We start from the raw sequence: 25,219 nt of genomic DNA, 5'->3' as shown, positions 1-25,219 counted from the left end.
TTGTCTTCTCAGGTTGTCAAAGGTGACTCCAACTGACCGACAGGCTGTTGGCGCACACAAGGGTATCTGACTTTTGATTCATCCTGATCCAAGTCTGGCTGCAAGAATCCTTTGGTTTTAGAAAGACGTCTTCTGAAGCGACAGATCAGGTCTGACTGCTGTGAAGTCATGCTAGCTAACTTGAGCTTCTCTTTGATGGAGCATCTCAAAGTACAATCTGTTGATGTGTCCTCCTGTCTGGTTTACACATTATTGACACAGCATGTAAAGATCATTTGAGGGATGAATTTTCATATCCATCAGTTTTCAGCAGACCAAGAAAAACTGAATGCACCACCTTTTTTCAGTTCGTCCACATCTCACAGAAGCTTGTTGCCATTATTACCATAATTGTTCTGCAGCCAGAGAACATTCTTATATTAACCTTTTTGTTTTTCTAAAGTATGAAAACGTAATCAAAAATTATATGGTGAAGGGAATGTTTATGGGGACACGTGGGAGTCATTTTTAACATTTAACTCCTTCTACAGTATATCAATATTTCTTCTAATGACTGTAATCAGTGGCTATTAAAGATTATTAATGATTATTAATCATGGAGTGTTACCTGCATATGAGGCACCACAGTATAACTTCATTGTCCTTTATATTTACTTTTTGTTCTTTTCAGTGGCAGCAGATTTGGTCAGCTTATGTCTAATTGTGATATCAGTTCAACACCTCAGTTCAGTTTCGTACATTAAGAGAACGTTAAGAGAAGCTTTTCTACGGGCAGGTGTAAAAGAAAACTGTCAATTCAGTTAAACAAAGCACAAATTCACTGATCATTTGAGAATCTGTGTGCCTTCACTGTACCTACATTCAAAACACAAGTCTGAATGCTGATGTCACTCCCAGAGTGTTTTCAAATACAAGACGAGACACAAGACCTTCTCAGTACGTGACAACTTTACCAAATAAATAAGAAAATGTCAATCACTGGTTGAAAAAAATCTGAAGTATGAACACAAAGTGGCTTCTTTTCTTCATAACCCAACATGATGTGATTACTTGGCAAACTGTCAAACTGGCCAACAAAATTAATGAAATAAATGAAGGAATCAAACCCTTACAGGAAGCCTCTGTGAGAGTTTGCTAATGACCAGATCTGCAGTCTGTGGTGAGATGACTTTTGGTGTTTCAACTGTTTAATGTTACTATTGTTGTATCAACTCAAAATATCATATAAAGTGCATGTGGGAAAATGAAGAACCATGAGTCTGATTCATTTTATCTCATTTCATTGAGTTCATCATTTTTCTGTGAAAAGTTTGGGCAATTTAGTGTGAGCTTGGATGTGATCGTTTAATGGACTGTCTGCGTTTAAAGCAGTGTGATCTGCAGTTCCAAGAAGTCATCTTAAGGTTGAAATTGTCCTGTGACAATAATCAGCACATCGAGAGTTTTCGTCCCTCCTCTCACAGGTGCATCATCAACTCATACTGCTCCCATCTCCTCCCATTGTTCATTCAGCCGTCAATTCAGATGTCAGTTCTCAACCAACACCTTCTCATTCCACCTGGTCACAAAATGATGCTCTGTCACGCTCTTCTGTGTGTCATCCAGGTACCCCTGAGGGTTTGCAGGCAACGCCCAAAGACAGAAACATGAAACGCCACGTGAATTCAGCTGAAACACAAAAACTTTGTGGCAAAGTTTTGGAAAAGACGTGTGCATCCTTTCACATGGATTCGATCGCTGCTCTCCTGGGTCAAAGTCGTGTGTGTGACCCATCAGTCAACACCAACATCCAGGGTTCTTGGGACTTCCTTGTTTTGTAAACTATGTTGCATTGATTGTGTAGTTACTGTGATCGTCTGATACTAATGCACATTATTGCATGTTGTGTCTCATCCAGATGCAGAAGGTAGCCCTCTGGGGGTGAGGGAGGTGCCCAAAAGCCAGTATCTGATGCCCAAGAAGGAGACCTGGTTCCAACTGTGACTGTCAGTCTCAGACACCGCACAATTACTATGCACACACTTCTTATAAACTCACTGAGTGAGACCTGTCAGAACATTGAGACCTGGAGAGAGAGACTCATCATTCACTAAAGGTATAGAAACTTTTCAAGGTATGCAGTTACATTCCACCACAGTTATCTGCTGCCTTTCGTCCCACAGCATAATAGCTATGATATGAGATACATTGTACAGCCAACATTTGCTGGGTACATGTGATGACGTTGGTGTTTATTGTAATTAACATCATTATTTTATACCTTCGTGCAACTTTGACTGGGAGGATTGCATAATGACCAGATTGCGTAATGACCAGATCTGCAGTCTGTGGTGAGATGACTTTTGGTGTTTCAACTGTTTAATGTTACTATTGTTGTATCAACTCAAAATATCATATAAAGTGCATGTGGGAAAATGAAGAACCATGAGCCTGATTCATTTTATCTCATTTCATTGAGTTCATCATTTTTCTGTGAAAAGTTTGGGCAATTCTTGACGACCTTTTAAACTCATTTACGTTTACTGACCTTAAGTTCCTATTAAAAATCTAACAGAAACCACATCGACATCAATTCAACCTCGGGATGTATGCTAGGCTAACACTATGTTATTGCATTGGTGACATGTCTGTTGCAGATTCATGGACTAAGGTTCCAGACTCTTGCCTGTAACACGTTGAAGAACATTAATGGTGAGCAGTAAATATCCCGTCAGAGACAGGAAGTTGCCCCTTTAACTCATCATCTGGAAACAACAGATGAGTTGAAGACTTAATAAGAAGTTACTGTATGACCACCAATATGAATTTCAGGAGTTATAGCTTTATCCACACAAAAAAAAAATCACAATTGGAGTATTTATTGAATTGTCAAAAGCTTTCAACGGCGTAGATCACAATTTATTATTAAAGAGGCCTAAAACTCATGGAGTCATTGGTCGTGAACTTAACTTATAAAACTTATAACTTATAAAATCTACCCAATTTACACCAAACAATTTAACAACAATAATAAAAAATAATGCTTATATGATCTTGGAGCCAAAAGATCATTTTTCTCATAAGCTAACAATGTGCTCGAATGTGTTTCTCACATTAAAGGGACAATAGAAACAAAGCAATGCATGCTGGTCATAAAAACGTCATGCAGAAGTAACCATCACTTATGAACCTGGAGGAGTATGCGTGTGGTGTGTGTTACCGACCCTGCCTGTATTTTCTTATTTCCTTCGTCACAATCTTTCTGGTCTTTGAGCAGCACAGTGGTTCATCAATGACCACTCAGAATCAGCCTAATCAGAAAAAACAAAAGCACAGCCGTCCAGTCCAATAGGCATACTGGTTTTGTACAGAAATGAAGACGTACTTTGTCAGTTAAAAAATAACAAAAATTCACCAATATGTAAAATCTATCTTTTTATACCTTTAGGGCAAAAGAGAGATGGAAGTGCTGACACTACAGCAACAAGCTGACGAGGCCACGGTGGAGGCACAAGTGTTAGAAAATATTTTAACGTCTGTGAGGTAAACTTACCTGTCTGCTGTATCTCGGCTGGACCTTTTAAAGATTTATCACATATGGTTTATCTCACAAATGCCATGAACAGTCTCTGTAGCTGGGGGGTCACAAGACCACAATGCCATTGTTAGGGTCAAAGAATTCACAATATGAATGTAGGGAGGTGGAAAGAGCGTCTGTAGCCATAACTAAACACAAGCATACAAAAAGAACAGTCACACTTTATGAAGAGTGAAAACGTTAATCAATTAATTAAAGTAAATAATCAATTATTTCCATAATATCACATGTGCATCATTATTTCTTCTTTTCATATCAGTGACTGTGACTATGACTGTGAAACACTGTGTAAACACGTGTCTCAAAATCAGCAGCTGAACACACACAGATATTAATCACGACGTTACTGACAACCTCAGGCCCTCTGTGTATTTACTTTATGTGCTCAAGTTATTCAAATACTCTGAAACTCTGACAGATGCTGGCCGATCAACTGGGCGCATTACTTACGGCTGTAAAGATGCAAAGTTACCATAGCAACGTTGACTACCTAGCTAGCATTGGTGTTGACTTGAGCGTTCACACACTGAGAAGAAGGTCTACACTGAAACAGAGCGCAACACTTTACAAGCACAGAGACCAGGATATGGATTATTATTAACATACTTGAGGCTGTGGAGCAATTTTACATCAAAGAAGATTATATTCAAAGAAACTGACTCACCTTCTTCTTTCCCTTTGGCAGTCAGTTGCTGTTGGAGGCCAAATGACGTGCGACAGGAAGGCAAAATGACTTTAAAATACCAAGTTTGATTCATTTCATTGGTCTTACTAAAACAAGGGTATGTTTTTGTTTGATATTACTTCAGAAATCATACTTTATATGTTTTTTAAGCAAACAATAAACTACATAATATTTTTAATAGTAAGACCTTACAGCATCACCCTGAAAATAGTCATAGACTTGAACTGATGATTTTAGGATTTATTGCAAGTCTCCAAACCACCGTGAGAGCTAAGCATAAAGCACAAATAAAAATACATTAGCTACACGGGCATGTAGCTTCAAGCATCACCCTAGCTTACCACACATTCCCGTAGGTTAACACTGACAAACTCAACTTAGCAAGTATTAGAAGCTGTTGTAACCTTCTAAAATTGCTAAGTATAAAACACAAATTAACAGTACAATATTCCATGAACACTAACGTTGTGCCTCTTCTGAGCGCGCTAAAACAATCATTTAGCGTTATTTATGTATTTGCTTACGCTTACGTTCATCGTCTCTGTTTTCTGGTACCGTAGTTCGCGGTTGGAGCCAGCGGAAGCTCTGCTCGTAGTTTCAAGATAAAAGCCCTTCAGAGCGAAGCAAAATATGAGACAAGAATACGTGACAGCATAAGAAATAGAATATCAATAATGAAATTAGTAGTACATGAATGTTAAGCATGGCTGTCTTTTCTTTGGAATTAAGCTTCATTTGGGTCGGTTCCACCTATTTTAAAATTTTCGCGTGCTTGTTTCACCTGAATGCGTTCCATAAACACACACTATGCCGATCACTTATCCTCGGGGTCTGGTCTGCACCCATCCAGCTGTGACATTCGTTTAGACCCAAGGAGCAGGACAGCATCTTTGAAGGTCTTTGTTATATTATTTATCTGACGTGCAGGAGCAGGGCGTAGCACCAAATTCTGGGCCCCAGTAATAACACCCCCCCCCCACACACACACACACACACACACACACACAACACTTCAACACTTGACTCACCAGTCACTCAGGTTTTATTTTCTGACAAACAGGTTTCCTTAATACCACAAATGCCACAACAGCGCTGTGAAAACTCTGCATTCATCCATAATAAACAATAATAAAGAGAAACACATTTCTACTCCCAAAATCAAAATATGACTCAATAGTCTCTATCAAAATTTGTTGAATTATGTGTTAGGTTAAAATTATTATCAGCATCAATTATAACTGCGCTAAAATGTTGTTCAAAATGTTTCAAAAAACTGCTTCTGAAATTAGGGTGACCATTTCCACAACAACAAAAAAGAGCACACTTTACGGCCGACCCCCCTCCCTCTTTCAATAAATTAAGTGTCCGTATGTAAGTTGAAATTGTGTCATAAAAAGTGCAAAATAAATGCTAGCGCAAAGGCTGTGCTAAACGTCGGACAGGACATGGCTCCCCTAACTGCATTAGCTACAAATGGAAGTTTAAAACAGCAGACTATTTAGCCTTCACCTGAGGTTTGACTATGGTTGATTAGTGTGAGCTTGGATGTGATCGTTTAATGGACTGTCTGCGTTCAAAGCAGTGTGATCTGCAGTTCCAAGAAGTCATCTTAAGGTTGAAATTGTCCTGTGACAATAATCAGCACATTGAGAGTTTTCGTCCCTCCTCTCACAGGTGCATCATCAACTCATACTGCTCCCATCTCCTCCCATTGTTCATTCAGCCGTCAATTCAGATGTCAGTTCTCAACCAACGCTTGTCATTCCACCTGGTCACAAAATGATGCTCTGTCACGCTCTTCTGTGTGTCATCCAGGTACCCCTGAGGGTTTGCAGGCAACGCCCAAAGACAGAAACATGAAACGCCACGTGAATTCAGCTGAAACACAAAAACTTTGTGGCAAAGTTTTGGAAAAGACGTGTGCATCCTTTCACATGGATTCGATCGCTGCTCTCCTGGGTCAAAGTCGTGTGTGTGACCCATCAGTCAACACCAACATCCAGGGTTCTTGGGACTTCCTTGTTTTGTAAACTATGTTGCATTGATTATGTAGGTACTGTGATCGTCTGATACTAATGCACATTTGTGCATGTTGTGTCTCATCCAGATGCAGAAGGTAGCCCTCTGGGGGTGAGGGATGGTGCCCAAAAGCCAGTATCTGATGCCCAAGAAGGAGACCGGGCTCCAACTGTGACTGTCAGTCTCAGACACCGCACAATTACTATGCACACACTTCTTATAAACTCACTGAGTGAGACCTGTCAGAACATTGAGACCTGGAGAGAGAGACTCATCATTCACTAAAGGTATAGAAACTTTTCAAGGTATGCAGTTACATTCCACCACAGGTATCTGCTGCCTTTCGTCCCACAGCATAATAGCTATGATATGAGATATATTGTACAGCCAACATTTGCTGGGTACATGTGATGACGTTGGTGTTTATTGTAATTAACATCATTATTTTATACCTTCGTGCAACTTTGACTGGGAGGATTGCATACATTGTTTAGGAGCAACATGTCGTAGTCACTTAGATCTCCAGCTCAGGCAAACACAGACTGTACAGAAACAGCAATACTCTATCAGCAGATAGGAACTTCATGTTACCTTAGATTTAAAAAAAGAAATGTTAATTAGCTAAAAAAGTTTGTCCACTTAGGATGGGATCACTCAGGACAGATACAAGGTACCAGGCCTGATCAGGGTCTTTGTAGCAGTGGGACCGCTGTCACGCACAACAGGTATCGTCACTGTTGGCTCCACCTCCTCCCTCACCTCTGCTACCTCTGCAGGTGTGAACAGCAGTATAAAAAGAGAGGAAATGAGAGAGGGAGCAGCATCCTGCACAGAGGGAGAGGCAACAGACGAATCTGTCCGCCAGCTGCAGAATCCTCAGAGACCTTCATCACCCTCGTCCTCCAACACACCTCCAGAGGGTAAGACAACCTGCACACTCCTCACCTGTGTCTTCTTCTCTGCACACCTCAACCGATACTCACATCTTCAAACACACAGCAGGACCGCTCAAAACACAGGAAAGAGAGGAACATAGCTCTAATAAAGTGACTAAAACGGACACTGAAGAAAGAAAAAACACCAACTGAAGCTCTGAGCGTGTTTTGTACCACACTGACAGCCAATCACTGAGTGGTTCAGTCAGGAGTTGTTACTCCAAAAGCTGACAACCGAGAAGAACGTTGGTATTAGGGCTGTAGAAGACTGACCAAAACCAAAGCTTTTTCAACTGACTTGCAACATCCGGGAAAGAACGGTCGCATATTCTCACAGTTTGGAAGCTGGAACCAGGACATGTTTGGAAATCCTGATAGGAAAAAATAACAAAGTAGTTCAGGCAGGATCAACAGCAGGCTGAGAAAACTGTGTGCTGCTCAATAAAATACGTGTTTGGAAGAGTCCACAGGTAAACGGGTTCAGCGGTAACAGGTGACAGGATCGGGATTGGCTGTGAAAGACACGTCGTCAAAAGGCCCAGTCCTTCAGGATGGGCTGAGGTTCACCGCGTTACAAAACACACGAGTTTGTTTGAAGGATGTTTCTGCAGGGGATCTGGAACACTTGGTAAAACCACTTTGCGAATGACTGCATTCTGTTTCTCTTTACGTTTTGCACAGCGTCACAACTTATTGGATTTGGGTTTACACTTAAAATAGGAAGTGTAATTTCTTTCTTTCCTTGAAGTCACAGCAAGGGCCTGGTCTCATAACTGACAAGAATTTTCCATCACTCATAAAATGTGGAAATAATCCTTTTGTCTGAGTGTTCCTCAGTCTGGATGGTTTGGTGTGAGTTGAGTTTTGGAGATATTTGCCTTCTCTTGAATATAATGGAACAAGAGGGTACGTCACTGGTGGTGCTCAAAACAACAAAATACGGACGTGACATGATGTCAACATGTCACAGGCTGTCGTGAGCCACTGCTTAAATGACAAAACAGAGAGTTTGTTGCAGCCTTGAGGATAACATCAGAAGTGGTGTCCAGTTGCAAAAGCTGATCTTCTTTTGTACATTAAAGATGTGTATGAACAATGTAAAAGGACTGGGCTTCATTTTCCATTTGCAAGGAACAGTGTCCAAAATGTCCAACTGTGTGTCTCACAGCTTAGGCTCTCCAGCTGGTTGGCCTCCGTCAACATGCTCCGCCCCCTGCTCTTCCTGTCGGCTCTTATTGGGCTGGTGGCACGTAAGCACACACACGTCAGCCATTGTGAAACTCCACCCACAAGAACTGTTGAGGGACTTCAGTTGAATGAACATAACAAATTAGTAAATAATCTCTGGAATGAAGCACACTAACAATGGAGACATTTCCCCATGTAACTAATGATGGAATATGTAAAATCTGGACTGACCGGGTATCAAACCCTATTTTATTCCTTTGTGAACGTGCAGCCTTTCCTGTTGTCCAACCAGCTGAGAGTCTCTCGTTCTTCATCTTCTCCAGGTTCTCAGCAGGCTGATGTTCTTAGAGAATTTGACATCAGCTCATGTGCCTTCCCATACTTTGGAAAGTCGTACAGTACCATCTATGTAAGTAGGATGCTTGAGAATATCTTCCTTTGTTTGTGTTTACTGTCATTACTGATGCTGAGCTGTGACTCTTCAGCTCTGCCAGAGATGATGAATGTAGAGTTTTCAGGGACCTGATGATGGTGATGATGATGATGATACACAGCCTAGGCTCACTGATGCTGAACTAATGCAAGAGTTAGTGTCAGAATAAACATCACTGCAGTGACGCTGTGTCTTAACACCCACTGATGAAGCATCCTGAAGCAGAGGAAGAGCTCTGACTGAAACCTCATGTGTTACATGAGTCAGCACTTTCTGTCTAAAGGTTGTTGCTTGACTTGTTGTATCTCTTAACAGATCAGCATGACGGATCAACATTTTGCAGTCTGTTTCACTGGCTATTATGACCCTCAGTCCAGCGGGGACTGTGTTGTGGGGCCTCCAACCACATCAACATCGTTTTCCTACAGCAGCAGACAAGCAAACCAGGGAGATGAAAACAAATACTTGAGCGGTTTGTCAAGCATTTCTGAGAGTCTAACTTGCGAGCTGAGTGTGAGAGGGGACTATGGGGACAATGTGAGTATTGTTCCATGTCATGACTCCATACATGAAATGAACAGATTTAAACTCAACAACACAAATGTGATACCACATCAGAAACTTGATTGTTGATGGTGTCCGCATGCTGACTCTTCACAGGTTTATTTGTACTTTGGTAAATTTAACACAGAAGCAGCTCTGCTCATATCCACAACAGCATCAGGTTCACATGTGAGTACACACACACAGAAACACACACATATATGAATATCAGGTGTATGTGTATGAAGTTAGAAAAATGCTGTTGTGTGGAGGATGACTCCCTGTGGTGGTATCAGCACAGACACTTACAGCCACCAAAGCCCAAAGACTGCTGGTACCCATCAGCCCTCAGCAAACTGGCCCAGTTACACTGACACGAATGGACTGAAGGCAGCACACAGACTGCACAATTTCTCAGCAGGATTGTCTTTTTCGTCCACAAAACACGCAGGATACCTGAATAATTTCCATATCAAATCTCTACACACCATCCATGTGTCATCGTAACTTCTCCTGGTTTGAGTCCCTTCTGCTTTTGGCAAGAAGACAAACATAAGACAGAGACATTTAGCTTCAAGTCTGCAGTTTAAAAACACAAGAGTGCATCATTTAAGACACTTGTCATTTGTCTGCTCTCATCCAAACAAATGAATTCAGTGTTCTCTGCTCTGTCACACCAACACTGGTTGCGTTTGTTGCTTTCTAGAGCTTTGACGTTCAGATCAATGGCGTCACCGTCGAGACACTAAACATAAACAATACCGGGTCCATCCTAGAAATCAACAAATACTTGGACATCAGCGGATGCAGAGAATCAGGTTGGCAAATCCACTGGCTCCACATGTCTACTTTGGGGCCCTTCAAATTGAAATCATCATATTTTGATGTCGCTGGTTTTGTTTTTGCTGCTGTTTGGTGACTGATGACATGTTAACCTGCTGTAACCTTCCTTCACTTCACAGGTGTTGTGTACAGACCTGGTGACGTGATAAGCTCTGAACCATCAAACTGCACCAAAGTAATCTGTAATCAGACTGCAGTCATCACACCCACTGAATGTGGAATCCTGGAGCGTTGTCCAGGAGACGGCAAGTAAATATGCCTGCTTCATATGTAGAAGAAGAGCTGTGAGGGTATCGGGGAAGTTTCACCCCCTCTTTAGCAGGTTCTCCAGTAAAGTCCCAGCAGGAACGTAGACGTGAACCACAGGGATTCAGTCAGTGAGAGCTGAACGCAGACAGACTTTTACAATCAGTGCCTTCTCTCTGGTTACTGAAATCAAATGGTAGTGCTTTAAACGGGTGTGTTGTGTAACAACAGTAAGACACGTCCCTGTAATACTGAGCCAAATGTTGACTTTGGTAAAGCGTCATGAACAGATGATCTCCCTCCTGTAGTTTGTTTGAGGGCCCCCTGGTGGCCGCAGCCCTCAGCAGCAGCTCATGGGGATTCAGCTGCTGACGATGTTGTCTCTTGTTGTCTCTGTCTCTTTCCGTCTCCATCAGCTGCATTCTTGACCCCATCTGCACTGTGACGGGCCCCGCCATCATCAACTTTTTTGGGCAAGTTAACTCTGTCCCGGATCGGTGTGGATATATTCTACTGGCAGGCTATGATGTAGCAATCTTTGCGAACTTCCCGGAACGCCGTCGTAAAGATGTGAACTTTCTGGACAGTTTGACTTTGTGGACGGAAGACTCTGTTATTGTCCTGAAACAGGATGGGAGAGTTCTGGTAAGTTACCCACAGCTGCTGTTATGTTTCAGCTGGGCAGCAGCTTTAAAATGAGTGAACTCTGTTTGTTACTGGAAAAGCAGATATGTTTGTCCCGATGCAGGTGAATGGCGAACTGCTGACCCTTAATAGCTCAGCTTATATGGTTGACATTGTGGAGCTCTCTAAGAACGAAACTGGAATCACTGTCAAGTCCACGGAGTATGAGGTCGTCACTCACCTCTTCTTTGATGGCCACAAGGCACAGATGAGCATCACAGGTACACTCGGAACAAAACAAGTCACTGAAATTTTAGGGCTTTGCGAATGGAAACTCCGCAGTCACTTAATGAGTTGCTGTGTCTGTCTAGATTCGATTTTGATGCTGGTTTGACTCACATTCTGTCCTGAATCTGTCCAGGACCTGCTGGACAAGATCCATACAGGATTGGGTTGTGTGCTTACCCCGGGGATGTTGAACATATGAAGTTCCCTTACATCGAGGCCAGAGAGTAAGACCTCAGTCAAAACCATCTGAATACTGTTGATGAAAGGGTTCCAGTGTACTCTGTAGTTTGATTTTGGAACAAAGTCCCTTAAAAAATCTGTTGCACAGCTTCACTTTTAAATGTTCTGTATGTTTGTGTGAAGAAGAAGAAAGTTCCCTCAGCTGTTTGACTTGTGGACTGAAGCAGAGACACAAAGCCTAAATGTATCTTTGCTTGGGCCCATAACACTCAGTGTTTTGTGTTCATGTGAACAAGTCAGAGCAGGAGAACCGTGCTGACTTTGTGTTGTGTGTCGCCCTCTAGCTGTGATGTGGAGCACAACGACACTGTGGACAGCACCATCGACTGTGAAGACATGACTGAACGGTGAGCAGATGAAACGTCTCTCTGCAGGGTGCTGTCATCTCTGTGGTTAATGACACGTTACATCACATGTTTAATGTCATGTGATGTGAGGAGGGATGAAAGATAAACTCACCTGAGCTCACATTACTCATCTTTTCATTTTGGGAACACAACTGATCACATTCAGTGTGAACAGGAATCTGTGTGACATGAAGCTTCAACAGCTTCCCAGTTATAGAACATAACACAACACTGGGCTTCATCCTTCCATCTGTCACTCTGTCTCTTCACATGTGTGGAACAGCTGTGGTCTCCTGAATGAGACGATCTTCAGTTCCTGTCACAGCCACACCGACCCAACGCCCTACATAACCGCCTGCGCCGACACTTTGTGCAGTTATCCTGACGTGGACGGTCTCTACTGTCAGTTCATGGAGGCCTACGCCAGAGCCTGCAGCCTGCGGAGCAACGACACACTGGACTGGAGGACAGAAACGGGCTGCTGTAAGACTTCTCTCACTTCAGTTCAGTTCAGTGAAGCAGCCAAAGCAAACACATTAACAGAGTTTACACTTGAACTGAATTCATTTGATTGTTCCTCATTATTCCTGACATGTCTCTCTCTCTCTCTCTCTCTCTCTCTCTCTCTCTGTCCGTCAGCCTCCCCTCAGGTCTTCTGTCAGGACAGGATCTGCAGTGACCACGAGTTCTGTGCTCAGACAGTCGGTGGTGAACCCGCCTGCTTCTGTCGCGCCATTTTTGCCTCCCCGTACAGATCGACAGACTCTTATGGTACGACAGACTTGTGCAGAGTCCTGATGCTCAGAGGGAGGACGGTTTTCTCAGAAGGTTCATGAGAGCTGCTGATAACGAACCTTCAGCACTCGGTGTGTTCTAGATGTTTCTTATATGTATTCATGTCCCTCATTTGTGCTGCTGGATGTTCAGGTGAGCCAATGGTCTGCGACCAGACCTCTGCTTCAGTTACTCTGGTCGGGTGTCTCCTGGAGGAAAAAGGCTTTGACTACACAGCATTACATCTCAATGATGAGACCTGCAGGGGTGAGACAGACGAGCTGACCCACATGGTGACCTTCAGCTTCAACAGCAGCAACACCTGTGGGGCCGTGGTCACGGTGGGTTTTTGTCCTCCATGTGTTCACTCTCAACAAGCAGCCAAATCTGCTGAGCTTCTCCTGCTGTTTTCTAGTTTGGGACCTTCCTGCGGGTTTGACTTCACCTCCTTAATTCCTAGTTATGTTGGCCATCTCCTGAAGCTTCCTCTAGCCAGTCAACACGTAAACAGTCATGAGGAACTTGTGCCATAACGACATCTGAATCCTGTGTTCCTGTAGGCAAACAACAGCCAACTGATCTACAAGAACACCATCACCAGCTCCTCTGACGTCATCATTCGCAACAACCAAGTTAACATCGACTTCTCCTGCGTCTTTGCTCAGCCAGACATCAAAACTATGTCCTTCAGAGTCAGAGAGAGGTGAGCAGTGGCTGTAAACTTTGTTGTGAAGCTTGTGAGGGTGTTTGTGAGTTTAAGGCAGCTGAAGTGTGTGCACTCTGCAGCTCTGTAGTCCAGCAGATCACATCTGGATCTTGGAATTACAATCTGACCATGAAGGCCTACACCAACGCTGGCCTCACACAAGCTGTGGAGTCGGGCACTGAAGTCCAGTTGAACCAGAAGGTCTGGGCTGAGCTGGACACTGAGGGGCTGGAGGGCGGGTTATTTTCTGTGGTGACCGACGCCTGCTGGGCAACTGATCAGGAATCACCCAGTGCGAGTCCGAGACACGACCTGATCATAGATGGGTGAGATTCACACAGAGATGGCAGCCGGTCGCTGCTGGTCCAGATGAATCAGGGATTCAGTAATCGATGTGATTTTTGTTCCCTGAAAACAAAGTGTGTTCTGATGTGATGAGTTTTCCTGTTTGTGAGCAGCTGTGCGAACCCTGCTGACCAGACGGTGGAGGTGGAGGGAAACGGAATGGGAACATCCACCTCCTTCTCCTTCCACATGTTCCAGTTCACTGGGAGCTCTGGTGAAGTGTACCTGCACTGCCAAGTCCACCTGTGTGCCCACGACATAGAGACCTGTACCCCGGTGGGCCTCCCAAACACACCACACACTCATGAACCAGCTGCTCGTCACTGGAGGACAGTTAGAACAGGACGTCTGCTGGCCTGCTGGTTCACACACATACAATAATCTGTGGTCACAGCGTCCCCGAGTTCCTGCTGAGGACATTTGTTTTACTGTCTTTCCTTGTTTCCTGTCCCCTCTGTTGTCCACTTCAAAATAAATGCTGAAATGTCCCAAACAATCTGCATAACAAGCAGTTAGAACAACAGTTGGACCGTTCTTCCAGTTGTGACCCCATTGACATAAACTGCATTCCTCTTGAACAATCAGCTGGAACCACATTTATTCCATTTAGTCCCAGACATTTGCTGATGTGTAACCTGCAGGTGGCACTGCAGCCACATGATAAATTTAGTGCAGAACTTGTGCAGTAGTCCTCTGTCTCGTTGACAGTAGAGCACTACACACTACTCTGCTGTGTGTTCCAGTATTAAACATGTACACGATCAAACTGAGGAACTCTGACACAACAGGTGCACCATCAGTCCAGAATGAATGCATGTGAGTTGGTCTTCTGAAGTCTGGACTCCGTCTCTCTCTCTCTAACATCTAGACTTGTAATGGAGGTTATCGGAGACGCAGATCTGCCAGCTTGGAATATGTAGACGAAGCATCTGCCTTCATCACTATGGCCTGGACTGATTAGGTAAGACACAACTCTGCTGCTGACTGGTGTCAAACATGATGGTGTTAATCAGGCTGCAGGTTTGGTGAGGACACATCAATCGCAGTTTTGTCTTCTCAGGCTGTCAAACGGTGACTCCAACTGACCGACAGGCTGTTGGCGCACACAAGGGTATCTGACTTTTGATTCATCCTGATCCAAGTCTGGCTGCAAGAATCCTTTGGTTTTAGAAAGACGTCTTCTGAAGCGACAGATCAGGTCTGACTGCTGTGAAGTCATGCTAGCTAACTTGAGCTTCTCTTTGATGGAGCATCTCAAAGTACAATCTGTTGATGTGTCCTCCTGTCTGGTTTACACATTATTGACACAGCATGTAAAGATCATTTGAGGGATGAATTTTCATATCCATCAGTTTTCAGCAGACCAAGAAAAACTGAATGCACCACCTTTTTTCAGTTCGTCCACATCTCACAGAAGCTTGTTGCCATTATTACCATAATTGTTCTGCAGCCAGAGAACATTCTTATATTAACCTTTTTGTTTTTCTGAAGTATGAAAACGTAATCAAAAATTATATGGTGAAGGGAATGTTTATGGGGACACGTGGGAGTCATTTTTAACATTTAACTCCTTCTACAGTATATCAATATTTCTTCTAATGACTGTAATCAGTGGCTATTAAAAATTATTAATGATTATTAATCATGGAGTGTTACCTGCATATGAGGCACCACAGCATAACTTTATTGTCCTTTATATTTACTTTTTGTTCTTTTCAGTGGCAGCAGATTTGGTCAGCTTATGTCTAATTGTGATATCAGTTCAACACCTCAGTTCAGTTTCGTACATTAAGAGAACGTTAAGAGAAGCTTTTCTACGGGCAGGTGTAAAAGAAAACTGTCAATTCAGTTAAACAAAGCACAAATTCACTGATCATTTGAGAATCTGTGTGCCTTCACTGTACCTACATTCAAAACACAAGTCTGAATGCTGATGTCACTCCCAGAGTGTTTTCAAATACAAGACGAGACACAAGACCTTCTCAGTACGTGACAACTTTACCAAATAAATAAGAAAATGTCAATCACTGGTTGAAAAAAATCTGAAGTATGAACACAAAGTGGCTTCTTTTCTTCATAACCCAACACGATGTGATTACTTGGCAAACTGTCAAACTGGCCAACAAAATTAATGAAATAAATGAAGGAATCAAACCCTTACAGGAAGCCTCTGTGAGAGTTTGCTAATGACCAGATCTGCAGTCTGTGGTGAGATGACTTTTGGTGTTTCAACTGTTTAATGTTACTATTGTTGTATCAACTCAAAATATCATATAAAGTGCATGTGGGAAAATGAAGAACCATGAGCCTGATTCATTTTATCTCATTTCATTGAGTTCATCATTTTTCTGTGAAAAGTTTGGGCAATTCTTGACGACCTTTTAAACTCATTTACGTTTACTGACCTTAAGTTCCTATTAAAAATCTAACAGAAACCACATCGACATCAATTCAACCTCGGGATGTATGCTAGGCTAACACTATGTTATTGCATTGGTGACATGTCTGTTGCAGATTCATGGACTAAGGTTCCAGACTCTTGCCTGTAACACGTTGAAGAACATTAATGGTGAGCAGTAAATATCCCGTCAGAGACAGGAAGTTGCCCCTTTAACTCATCATCTGGAAACAACAGATGAGTTAAAGACTTATTAAGAAGTTACTGTATGACCACCAATATGAATTTCAGGAGTTATAGTTTTATCCACATAAAAAAAAAAAAATCACAATTAGAGTATTTATTGAATAGTCAAAAGCTTTCAACCCCGTAGATCACAATTTATTATTAAAGAGGCCTAAAGCTCATGGAGTTGTTGGTGGTGAACTTAACTGGTATAAAATCTACCCAATTTACACCAAACAATTTAACAACAATAATAAAACAAAATGCTTATATGATCTTGGAGCCAAAAGATCATTTTTCTCATAAGCTAACAATGTGCTCGAATGTGTTTCTCACATTAAAGGGACAATAGAAACAAAGCAATGCATGCTGGTCATAAAAACGTCATGCAGAAGTAACCATCACTTATGATGTAAGTGAGTATGCGTGTGGTGTGTGTTACCGACCCTGCCTGTATTTTCTTATTTCCTTCGTCACAATCTTTCTGGTCTTTGAGCAGCACAGTGGTTCATCAATGACCACTCAGAATCAGCCTAATCAGAAAAAACAAAAGCACAGCCGTCCAGTCCAATAGGCATACTGGTTTTGTACAGAAATGAAGACGTACTTTGTCAGTTAGAAAATAACAAAAATTCTCCAATATGTAAAATCTATCTTTTTATACCTTTAGGGCAAAAGAGAGATGGAAGTGCTGACAATACAGCAACAAGCTGACGAGGCCACGGTGGAGGCACAAGTGTTAGAAAATATTTTAACGTCTGTGAGGTAAACTTACCTGTCTGCTGTATCTCGGCTGGACCTTTTAAAGATTTATCACATATGGTTTATCTCACAAATGCCATGAACAGTCTCTGTAGCTGGGGGGTAACAAGACCACAATGCCATTGTTAGGGTCAAAGAATTCACAATATGAATGTAGGGAGGTGGAAAGAGCGTCTGTAGCCACAACTAAACACAAGCATACAAAAAGAACAGTCACACTTTATGAAGAGTGAAAACGTTAATCAATTAATTAAAGTAAATAATCAATTATTTCCATAATATCACATGTGCATCATTATTTCTTCTTTTCATATCACGCTCAGTGTGACTGTGAAACACTGTGTAAACACGTGTCTCAAAATCAGCAGCTGAACACACACAGATATTAATCACGACGTTACTGACAACCTCAGGCCCTCTGTGTATTTACTTTATGTGCTCAAGTTATTCAAATACTCTGAAACTCTGACAGATGCTGGCCGATCAACTGGGCGCATTACTTACGGCTGTAAAGATGCAAAGTTACCATAGCAACGTTGACTACCTAGCTAGCATTGGTGTTGACTTGAGCGTTCACACACTGAGAAGAAGGTCTACACTGAAACAGAGCGCAACACTTTACAAGCACAGAGACCAGGATATGGATTATTATTAACATACTTGAGGCTGTGGAGCAATTTTACATCAAAGAAGATTATATTCAAAGAAACTGACTCACCTTCTTCTTTCCCTTTGGCAGTCAGTTGCTGTTGGAGGCCAAATGACGTGCGACAGGAAGGCAAAATGACTTAAATACCAAGTTTGATTCATTTCATTGGTCTTACTAAAACAAGGGTATGTTTTTGTTTGATATTACTTCAGAAATCATACTTTATATGTTTTTTAAGCAAACAATAAACTACATAATATTTTTAATAGTAAGACTTTACAGCATCACCCTGAAAATAGTCAAAGACTTGAACTGATGATTTTAGGATTTATTGCAAGTCTCCAAACCACCGTGAGAGCGAAGCATAAAGCACAAATAAAAACACATTAGCTACACGGGCATGTAGCTTCAAGCATCACCCTAGCTTACCACTCATTCCCGTAGGTTAACACTGACAAACTCAACTTAGCAAGTATTAGAAGCTGTTGTAACCTTCTAAAATTGCTAAGTATAAAACACAAATTAACAGCACAATATTCCATGAACACTAACGTTGTGCCTCTTCTGAGCGTGCTAAAACAATCATTTAGCGTTATTTATGTATTTGCTTACGCTTACGTTCATCGTCTCTGTTTTCTGGTACCGTAGTTCGCGGTTGGAGCCAGCGGAAGCTCTGCTCGTAGTTTCAAGATAAAAGCCCTTCAGAGCGAAGCAAAATATGAGACAAGAATACGTGACAGCATAAGAAATAGAATATCAATAATGAAATTAGTAGTACATGAATGTTAAGCATGGCTGTCTTTTCTTTGGAATTAAGCTTCATTTGGGTCGGTTCCACCTATTTTAAAATTTTCGCGTGCTTGTTTCACCTGAATGCGTTCCATAAACACACACTATGCCGATCACTTATCCTCGGAGTCTGGTCTGCACCCATCCAGCTGTGACATTCGTTTAGACCCAAGGAGCAGGACAGCATCTTTGAAGGTCTTTGTTATATTATTTATCTGACGTGCAGGAGCAGGGCGTAGCACCAAATTCTGGGCCCCAGTAATAACACCCCCCCCCCCCACACACACACACACACACACAACACTTCAACACTTGACTCACCAGTCACTCAGGTTTTATTTTCCGACAAACAGGTTTCCTTAATACCACAAATGCCACAACAGCGCTGTGAAAACTCTGCATTCATCCATAATAAACAATAATAAAGAGAAACACATTTCTACTCCCAAAATCAAAATATGACTCAATAGTCTCTATCAAAATTTGTTGAATTATGTGTTAGGTTAAAATTATTATCAGCATCAATTATAACTGCGCTAAAATGTTGTTCAAAATGTTTCAAAAAACTGCTTCTGAAATTAGGGTGACCATTTCCACAACAACAAAAAAGAGCACACTTTACGGACGACCCCCCTCCCTCTTTCAATAAATTAAGTGTCCGTATGTAAGTTGAAATTGTGTCATAAAAAGTGCAAAATAAATGCTAGCGCAAAGGCTGTGCTAAACGTCGGACAGGACATGGCTCCCCTAACTGCATTAGCTACAAATGGAAGTTTAAAACAGCAGACTATTTAGCCTTCACCTGAGGTTTGACTATGGTTGATTAGTGTGAGCTTGGATGTGATCGTTTAATGGACTGTCTGCGTTCAAAGCAGTGTGATCTGCAGTTCCAAGAAGTCATCTTAAGGTTGAAATTGTCCTGTGACAATAATCAGCACATTGAGAGTTTTCGTCCCTCCTCTCACAGGTGCATCATCAACTCATACTGCTCCCATCTCCTCCCATTGTTTATTCAGCCGTCAATTCAGATGTCAGTTCTCAACCAACGCTTGTCATTCCACCTCGTCACAAAATGATGCTCTGTCACGCTCTTCTGTGTGTCATCCAGGTACCCCTGAGGGTTTGCAGGCAACGCCCAAAGACAGAAACATGAAACGCCACGTGAATTCAGCTGAAACACAAAAACTTTGTGGCAAAGTTTTGGAAAAGACGTGTGCATCCTTTCACATGGATTCAATCGCTGCTCTCCTGGGTCAAAGTCGTGTGTGTGACCCATCAGTCAACACCAACATCCAGGGTTCTTGGGACTTCCTTGTTTTGTAAACTATGTTGCATTGATTATGTAGGTACTGTGATCGTCTGATACTAATGCACATTATTGCATGTTGTGTCTCATCCAGATGCAGAAGGTAGCCCTCTGGGGGTGAGGGATGGTGCCCAAAAGCCAGTATCTGATGCCCAAGAAGGAGACCGGGCTCCAACTGTGACTGTCAGTCTCAGACACCGCACAATTACTATGCACACACCTCTTATAAACTCACTGAGTGAGACCTGTCAGAACATTGAGACCTGGAGAGAGAGACTCATCATTGACTAAAGGTATAGAAACTTTTCAAGGTATTGTGCAGTTACATTCCACCACAGGTATCTCCTGGCTTTCGTCCCACAGCATAATAGCTATGGTATGAGCTACATTGTACAGCCAACAATTGCTGGGTACATGTGATGACGTTGGTGCGTACTGTAATAAATATCATTATTTTAAACCTTCGTGCAAATTTGACTGGGAACATTGCGTACATTGTTTAGGAGCAACATGTCGTAGTCACTTAGATCTCCAGCTCAGGCAAACACAGACTGTACAGAAACAGCAATACTCTATCAGCAGATAGGAACTTCATGTTACCTTAGATTTAAAAAAAGAAATGTTAATTAGCTAAAAAAGTTTGTCCACTTAGGATGGGATCACTCAGGACAGATACAAGGTACCAGGCCTGATCAGGGTCTTTGTAGCAGTGGGACCGCTGTCACGCACAACAGGTATCGTCATTGTTGGCTCCACCTCCTCCCTCACCTCTGCTACCTCTGCAGGTGTGAACAGCAGTATAAAAAGAGAGGAAATGAGAGAGGGAGCAGCATCCTGCACAGAGGGAGAGGCAACAGACGAATCTGTCCGCCAGCTGCAGAATCCTCAGAGACCTTCATCACCCTCGTCCTCCAACACACCTCCAGAGGGTAAGACAACCTGCACACTCCTCACCTGTGTCTTCTTCTCTGCACACCTCAACCGATACTCACATCTTCAAACACACAGCAGGACCGCTCAAAACACAAGAAAGAGAGGAACATAGCTCTAATAAAGTGACTAAAACGGACACTGAAGAAAGAAAAAACACCAACTGAAGCTCTGAGCGTGTTTTGTACCACACTGACAGCCAATCACTGAGTGGTTCAGTCAGGAGTTGTTACTCCAAAAGCTGCCAACCGAGAAGAACGTTGGTATTAGGGCTGTAGAAGACTGACCAAAACCAAAGCTTTTTCAACTGACTTGCAACATCCGGGAAAGAACGGTCGCATATTCTCACAGTTTGGAAGCTGGAACCAGGACATGTTTGGAAATCCTGATAGGAAAAAATAACAAAGCAGTTCAGGCAGGATCAACAGCAGGCTGAGAAAACTGTGTGCTGCTCAATAAAATACGTGTTTGGAAGAGTCCACAGGTAAACGGGTTCAGCGGTAACATGTGACAGGATCGGGATTGGCTGTGAAAGACACGTCGTCAAAAGGCCCAGTCCTTCAGGATGGGCCGAGGTTCACCGCGTTACAAAACACACGAGTTTGTTTGAAGGATGTTTCTGCAGGGGATCTGGAACACTTGGTAAAACCACTTTGCGAATGACTGCATTCTGTTTCTCTTTACGTTTTGCACAGCGTCACAACTTATTGGATTTGGGTTTACACTTAAAATAGGAAGTGTAATTTCTTTCTTTCTTTGAAGTCACAGCAAGGGCCTGGTCTCATAACTGACAAGAATTTTCCATCACTCATAAAATGTGGAAATAATCCTTTTGTCTGAGTGTTCCTCAGTCTGGATGGTTTGGTGTGAGTTGAGTTTTGGAGATATTTGCCTTCTCTTGAATATAATGGAACAAGAGGGTACGTCACTGGTGGTGCTCAAAACAACAAAATACGGACGTGACATGATGTCAACATGTCACAGGCTGTCGTGAGCCACTGCTTAAATGACAAAACAGAGAGTTTGTTGCAGCCTTGAGGATAACATCAGAAGTGGTGTCCAGTTGCAAGAGCTTCTTTTGTACATTAAAGATGTGTATTTTTCCATTTGCAAGGAACAGTGTCCAAAATGTCCAACTGTGTGTCTCACAGCTTAGGCTCTCCAGCTGGTTGGCCTCCGTCAACATGCTCCGCCCCCTGCTCTTCCTGTCTGCTCTTATTGGGCTGGTGGCACGTAAGCACACACACGTCAGCCATTGTGAAACTCCACCCACAAGAACTGTTGAGGGACTTCAGTTGAATGAACATAACAAATTAGTAAATAATCTCTGGAATGAAGCACACTAACAATGGAGACATTTCCCCATGTAACTAATGATGGAATATGTAAAATCTGGACTGACCGGGTATCAAACCCTATTTTATTCCTTTGTGAACGTGCAGCCTTTCCTGTTGTCCAACCAGCTGAGAGTCTCTCGTTCTTCATCTTCTCCAGGTTCTCAGCAGGCTGATGTTCTTAGAGAATTTGACATCAGCTCATGTGCCTTCCCATACTTTGGAAAGTCGTACAGTACCATCTATGTAAGTAGGATGCTTGAGAATATCTTCCTTTGTTTGTGTTTACTGTCATTACTGATGCTGAGCTGTGACTCTTCAGCTCTGCCAGAGATGATGAATGTAGAGTTTTCAGGGACCTGATGATGGTGATGATGATGATGATACACAGCCTAGGCTCACTGATGCTGAACTAATGCAAGAGTTAGTGTCAGAATAAACATCACTGCAGTGACGCTGTGTCTTAACACCCACTGATGAAGCATCCTGAAGCAGAGGAAGAGCTCTGACTGAAACCTCATGTGTTACATGAGTCAGCACTTTCTGTCTAAAGGTTGTTGCTTGACTTGTTGTATCTCTTAACAGATCAGCATGACGGATCAACATTTTGCAGTCTGTTTCACTGGCTATTATGACCCTGAGTCCAGCGGGGACTGTGTTGTGGGGCCTCCAACCACATCAACATCGATTTCCTACGGCAGCGGACAAGCAGACGGAGGAGATGAAGACCAATACTTGAGCGGTTTGTCAAGCATTTCTGAGAGTCTAACTTGCGAGCTGAGTGTGAGAGGGGACTATGGGGACAATGTGAGTATTGTTCCATGTCATGACTCCATACATGAAATGAACAGATTTAAACTCAACAACACAAATGTGATACCACATCAGAAACTTGATTGTTGATGGTGTCCGCATGCTGACTCTTCACAGGTTTATTTGTACTTTGGTAAATTTAACACAGAAGCAGCTCTGCTCATATCCACAACAGCATCAGGTTCACATGTGAGTACACACACACAGAAACACACACATATATGAATATCAGGTGTATGTGTATGAAGTTAGAAAAATGCTGTTGTGTGGAGGATGACTCCCTGTGGTGGTATCAGCACAGACACTTACAGCCACCAAAGCCCAAAGCCTGCTGGTACCCATCAGCCCTCAGCAAACTGGCCCAGTTACACTGACACGAATGGACTGAAGGCAGCACACAGACTGCACAATTTCTCAGCAGGATTGTCTTTTTCGTCCACAAAACACGCAGGATACCTGAATAATTTCCATATCAAATCTCTACACACCATCCATGTGTCATCGTAACTTCTCCTGGTTTGAGTCCCTTCTGCTTTTGGCAAGAAGACAAACATAAGACAGAGACATTTAGCTTCAAGTCTGCAGTTTAAAAACACAAGAGTGCATCATTTAAGACACTTGTCATTTGTCTGCTCTCATCCAAACAAATGAATTCAGTGTTCTCTGCTCCGTCACACCAACACTGGTTGCGTTTGTTGCTTTCTAGAGCTTTGACGTTCAGGTCGATGGCGTCGCCGTCGAGACACTAAACATAAACAATACCGGGTCCACCCCAGAAACAAACACATACTTGGACATCAGCGGATGCAGAGAATCAGGTTGGCAAATCCACTGGCTCCACATGTCTACTTTGGGGCCCTTCAAATTGAAATCATCACATTTTGATGTCGCTGGTTTTGTTTTTGCTGCTGTTTGGTGACTGATGACATGTTAACCTGCTGTAACCTTCCTTCACTTCACAGGTGTTGTGTACAGACCTGGTGACGTGATAAGCTCTGAACCATCAAACTGCACCAAAGTAATCTGTAATCAGACTGCAGTCATCACACCCACTGAATGTGGAATCCTGGAGCGTTGTCCAGGAGACGGCAAGTAAATATGCCTGCTTCATATGTAGAAGAAGAGCTGTGAGGGTATCGGGGAAGTTTCACCCCCTCTTTAGCAGGTTCTCCAGTAAAGTCCCAGCAGGAACGTAGACGTGAACCACAGGGATTCAGTCAGTGAGAGCTGAACGCAGACAGACTTTTACAATCAGTGCCTTCTCTCTGGTTACTGAAATCAAATGGTAGTGCTTTAAACGGGTGTGTTGTGTAACAACAGTAAGACACGTCCCTGTAATACTGAGCCAAATGTTGACTTTGGTAAAGCGTCATGAACAGATGATTTCCCTCCTGTAGTTTGTTTGAGGGCCCCCTGGTGGCCGCAGCCCTCAGCAGCAGCTCATGGTGATTCAGCTGCTGACGATGTTGTCTCTTGTTGTCTCTGTCTCTTTCCGTCTCCATCAGCTGCATTCTTGACCCCATCTGCACTGTGACGGGCCCCGCCATCATCGACTTCTATGGGCAAGTTAACTCTGTCCCGGATCGGTGTGCGTACGTTCTGATGTCGAGTCAATCAGTTGCAGGCTTCCAAGTCATAGCGAACTTCCTGGAACGCAGACGTAAAGATGTGAGCTTTGTGGACAGCGTGACACTGAGACTGACAGAGAAGAATGCCCTAATTGTGCTGAAACAAGGTGGAATAGTTCTGGTAAGTTTTTCTACAGTTTTCCAAATTACCTTAATGCTGGTGAACTGCTGTTGTTGCTGATGTTTGAGATGTTTCAGTCCATGTTTCCTCCATGTTGTCTGTTTGCTTTGGTGCAGCTGAATGGTGAACCACAGACACTCAGCAGCTCGCCTCAGAGTTTCTTTGGTGTGGAGCTCTTGAAGAAAGAAACTGGCATCACTGTGAAGCTGCCATTCTCAGACTACATCACTTATGTCTTCTTTGATGGCGACACCACACAGATCAGCTTCAGAGGTACACGCATGACTTTGGAGAAAACAAGCAACTGAACATTTGGGGCATCATTAATAAAAACTATGCTGTCACTTAATGAGTTGCTGTGTTCATCTAGTTTCAATGTCGATACTGAACCGACTCACATTCTGTCCTGAATCTGTCCAGGACCTACTGGACAAGTTCCACATGTGGATGGTTTATGTGCCAACTTGAGGG

General features: G+C 42.8%; 2 protein-coding genes across 2 annotated transcripts; both read left to right on the top strand.

Moving 5' to 3' along the window:
* The first annotated feature begins 15 nt into the window (after nt 1–15).
* Nucleotides 16–25,216, top strand: LOC124055046. The gene is made up of 19 exons (XM_046381641.1): nt 16–1,463; nt 1,606–1,794; nt 1,898–2,691; nt 3,428–3,522; nt 4,263–4,359; nt 6,078–6,266; nt 6,370–6,568; nt 19,725–19,913; nt 20,017–20,215; nt 20,708–20,851; nt 22,004–22,085; nt 22,347–22,432; nt 22,772–22,993; nt 23,117–23,188; nt 23,706–23,817; nt 23,962–24,091; nt 24,505–24,748; nt 24,865–25,021; nt 25,119–25,216. The coding sequence occupies exons 11-19, from the start codon at nt 22,037–22,039 to the stop codon at nt 25,214–25,216; spliced, it is 1,170 nt and encodes a 389-aa protein (XP_046237597.1). The 5' UTR covers nt 16–1,463; nt 1,606–1,794; nt 1,898–2,691; nt 3,428–3,522; nt 4,263–4,359; nt 6,078–6,266; nt 6,370–6,568; nt 19,725–19,913; nt 20,017–20,215; nt 20,708–20,851; nt 22,004–22,036.
* Nucleotides 7,105–16,871, top strand: LOC124054293 (alpha-tectorin-like). Its single transcript, XM_046380116.1, has 18 exons — nt 7,105–7,201; nt 8,385–8,466; nt 8,728–8,813; nt 9,153–9,374; nt 9,498–9,569; nt 10,087–10,198; nt 10,343–10,472; nt 10,886–11,114; nt 11,218–11,374; nt 11,515–11,605; nt 11,906–11,968; nt 12,252–12,451; nt 12,608–12,739; nt 12,896–13,083; nt 13,303–13,445; nt 13,529–13,774; nt 13,907–14,754; nt 14,854–16,871. Exons 2-17 carry the CDS (start codon nt 8,418–8,420, stop codon nt 14,172–14,174), a joined length of 2,388 nt encoding a protein of 795 aa, XP_046236072.1. The 5' UTR covers nt 7,105–7,201; nt 8,385–8,417; the 3' UTR covers nt 14,175–14,754; nt 14,854–16,871.
* Nucleotides 25,217–25,219: the final 3 nt, after the last annotated feature.

This window comes from Scatophagus argus, chromosome 23, assembly GCF_020382885.2.
Source record: "Scatophagus argus isolate fScaArg1 chromosome 23, fScaArg1.pri, whole genome shotgun sequence".
Classification (NCBI taxonomy): domain Eukaryota; kingdom Metazoa; phylum Chordata; class Actinopteri; family Scatophagidae; genus Scatophagus; species Scatophagus argus.
This window is presented reverse-complemented; position numbering and strand designations above follow the sequence as displayed.

Excerpts from the sequence above, each read along its gene's own strand:
- LOC124054293 (XM_046380116.1), top strand. The coding sequence starts at position 8,418 with ATGCTCCGCCCCCTGCTCTTCCTGTCGGCTCTTATTGGGCTGGTGGCA. Across the intron at positions 11,606-11,905 it reads CCTTACATCGAGGCCAGAGA|CTGTGATGTGGAGCACAACG; the intron begins GTAAGACCTCAG and ends GTCGCCCTCTAG. Across the intron at positions 12,740-12,895 it reads CAGATCGACAGACTCTTATG|GTGAGCCAATGGTCTGCGAC; the intron begins GTACGACAGACT and ends CTGGATGTTCAG.
- LOC124055046 (XM_046381641.1), top strand. The coding sequence starts at position 22,037 with ATGCTCCGCCCCCTGCTCTTCCTGTCTGCTCTTATTGGGCTGGTGGCA. Across the intron at positions 22,433-22,771 it reads AGTCGTACAGTACCATCTAT|ATCAGCATGACGGATCAACA; the intron begins GTAAGTAGGATG and ends ATCTCTTAACAG. Across the intron at positions 24,092-24,504 it reads CGTTGTCCAGGAGACGGCAA|CTGCATTCTTGACCCCATCT; the intron begins GTAAATATGCCT and ends CGTCTCCATCAG.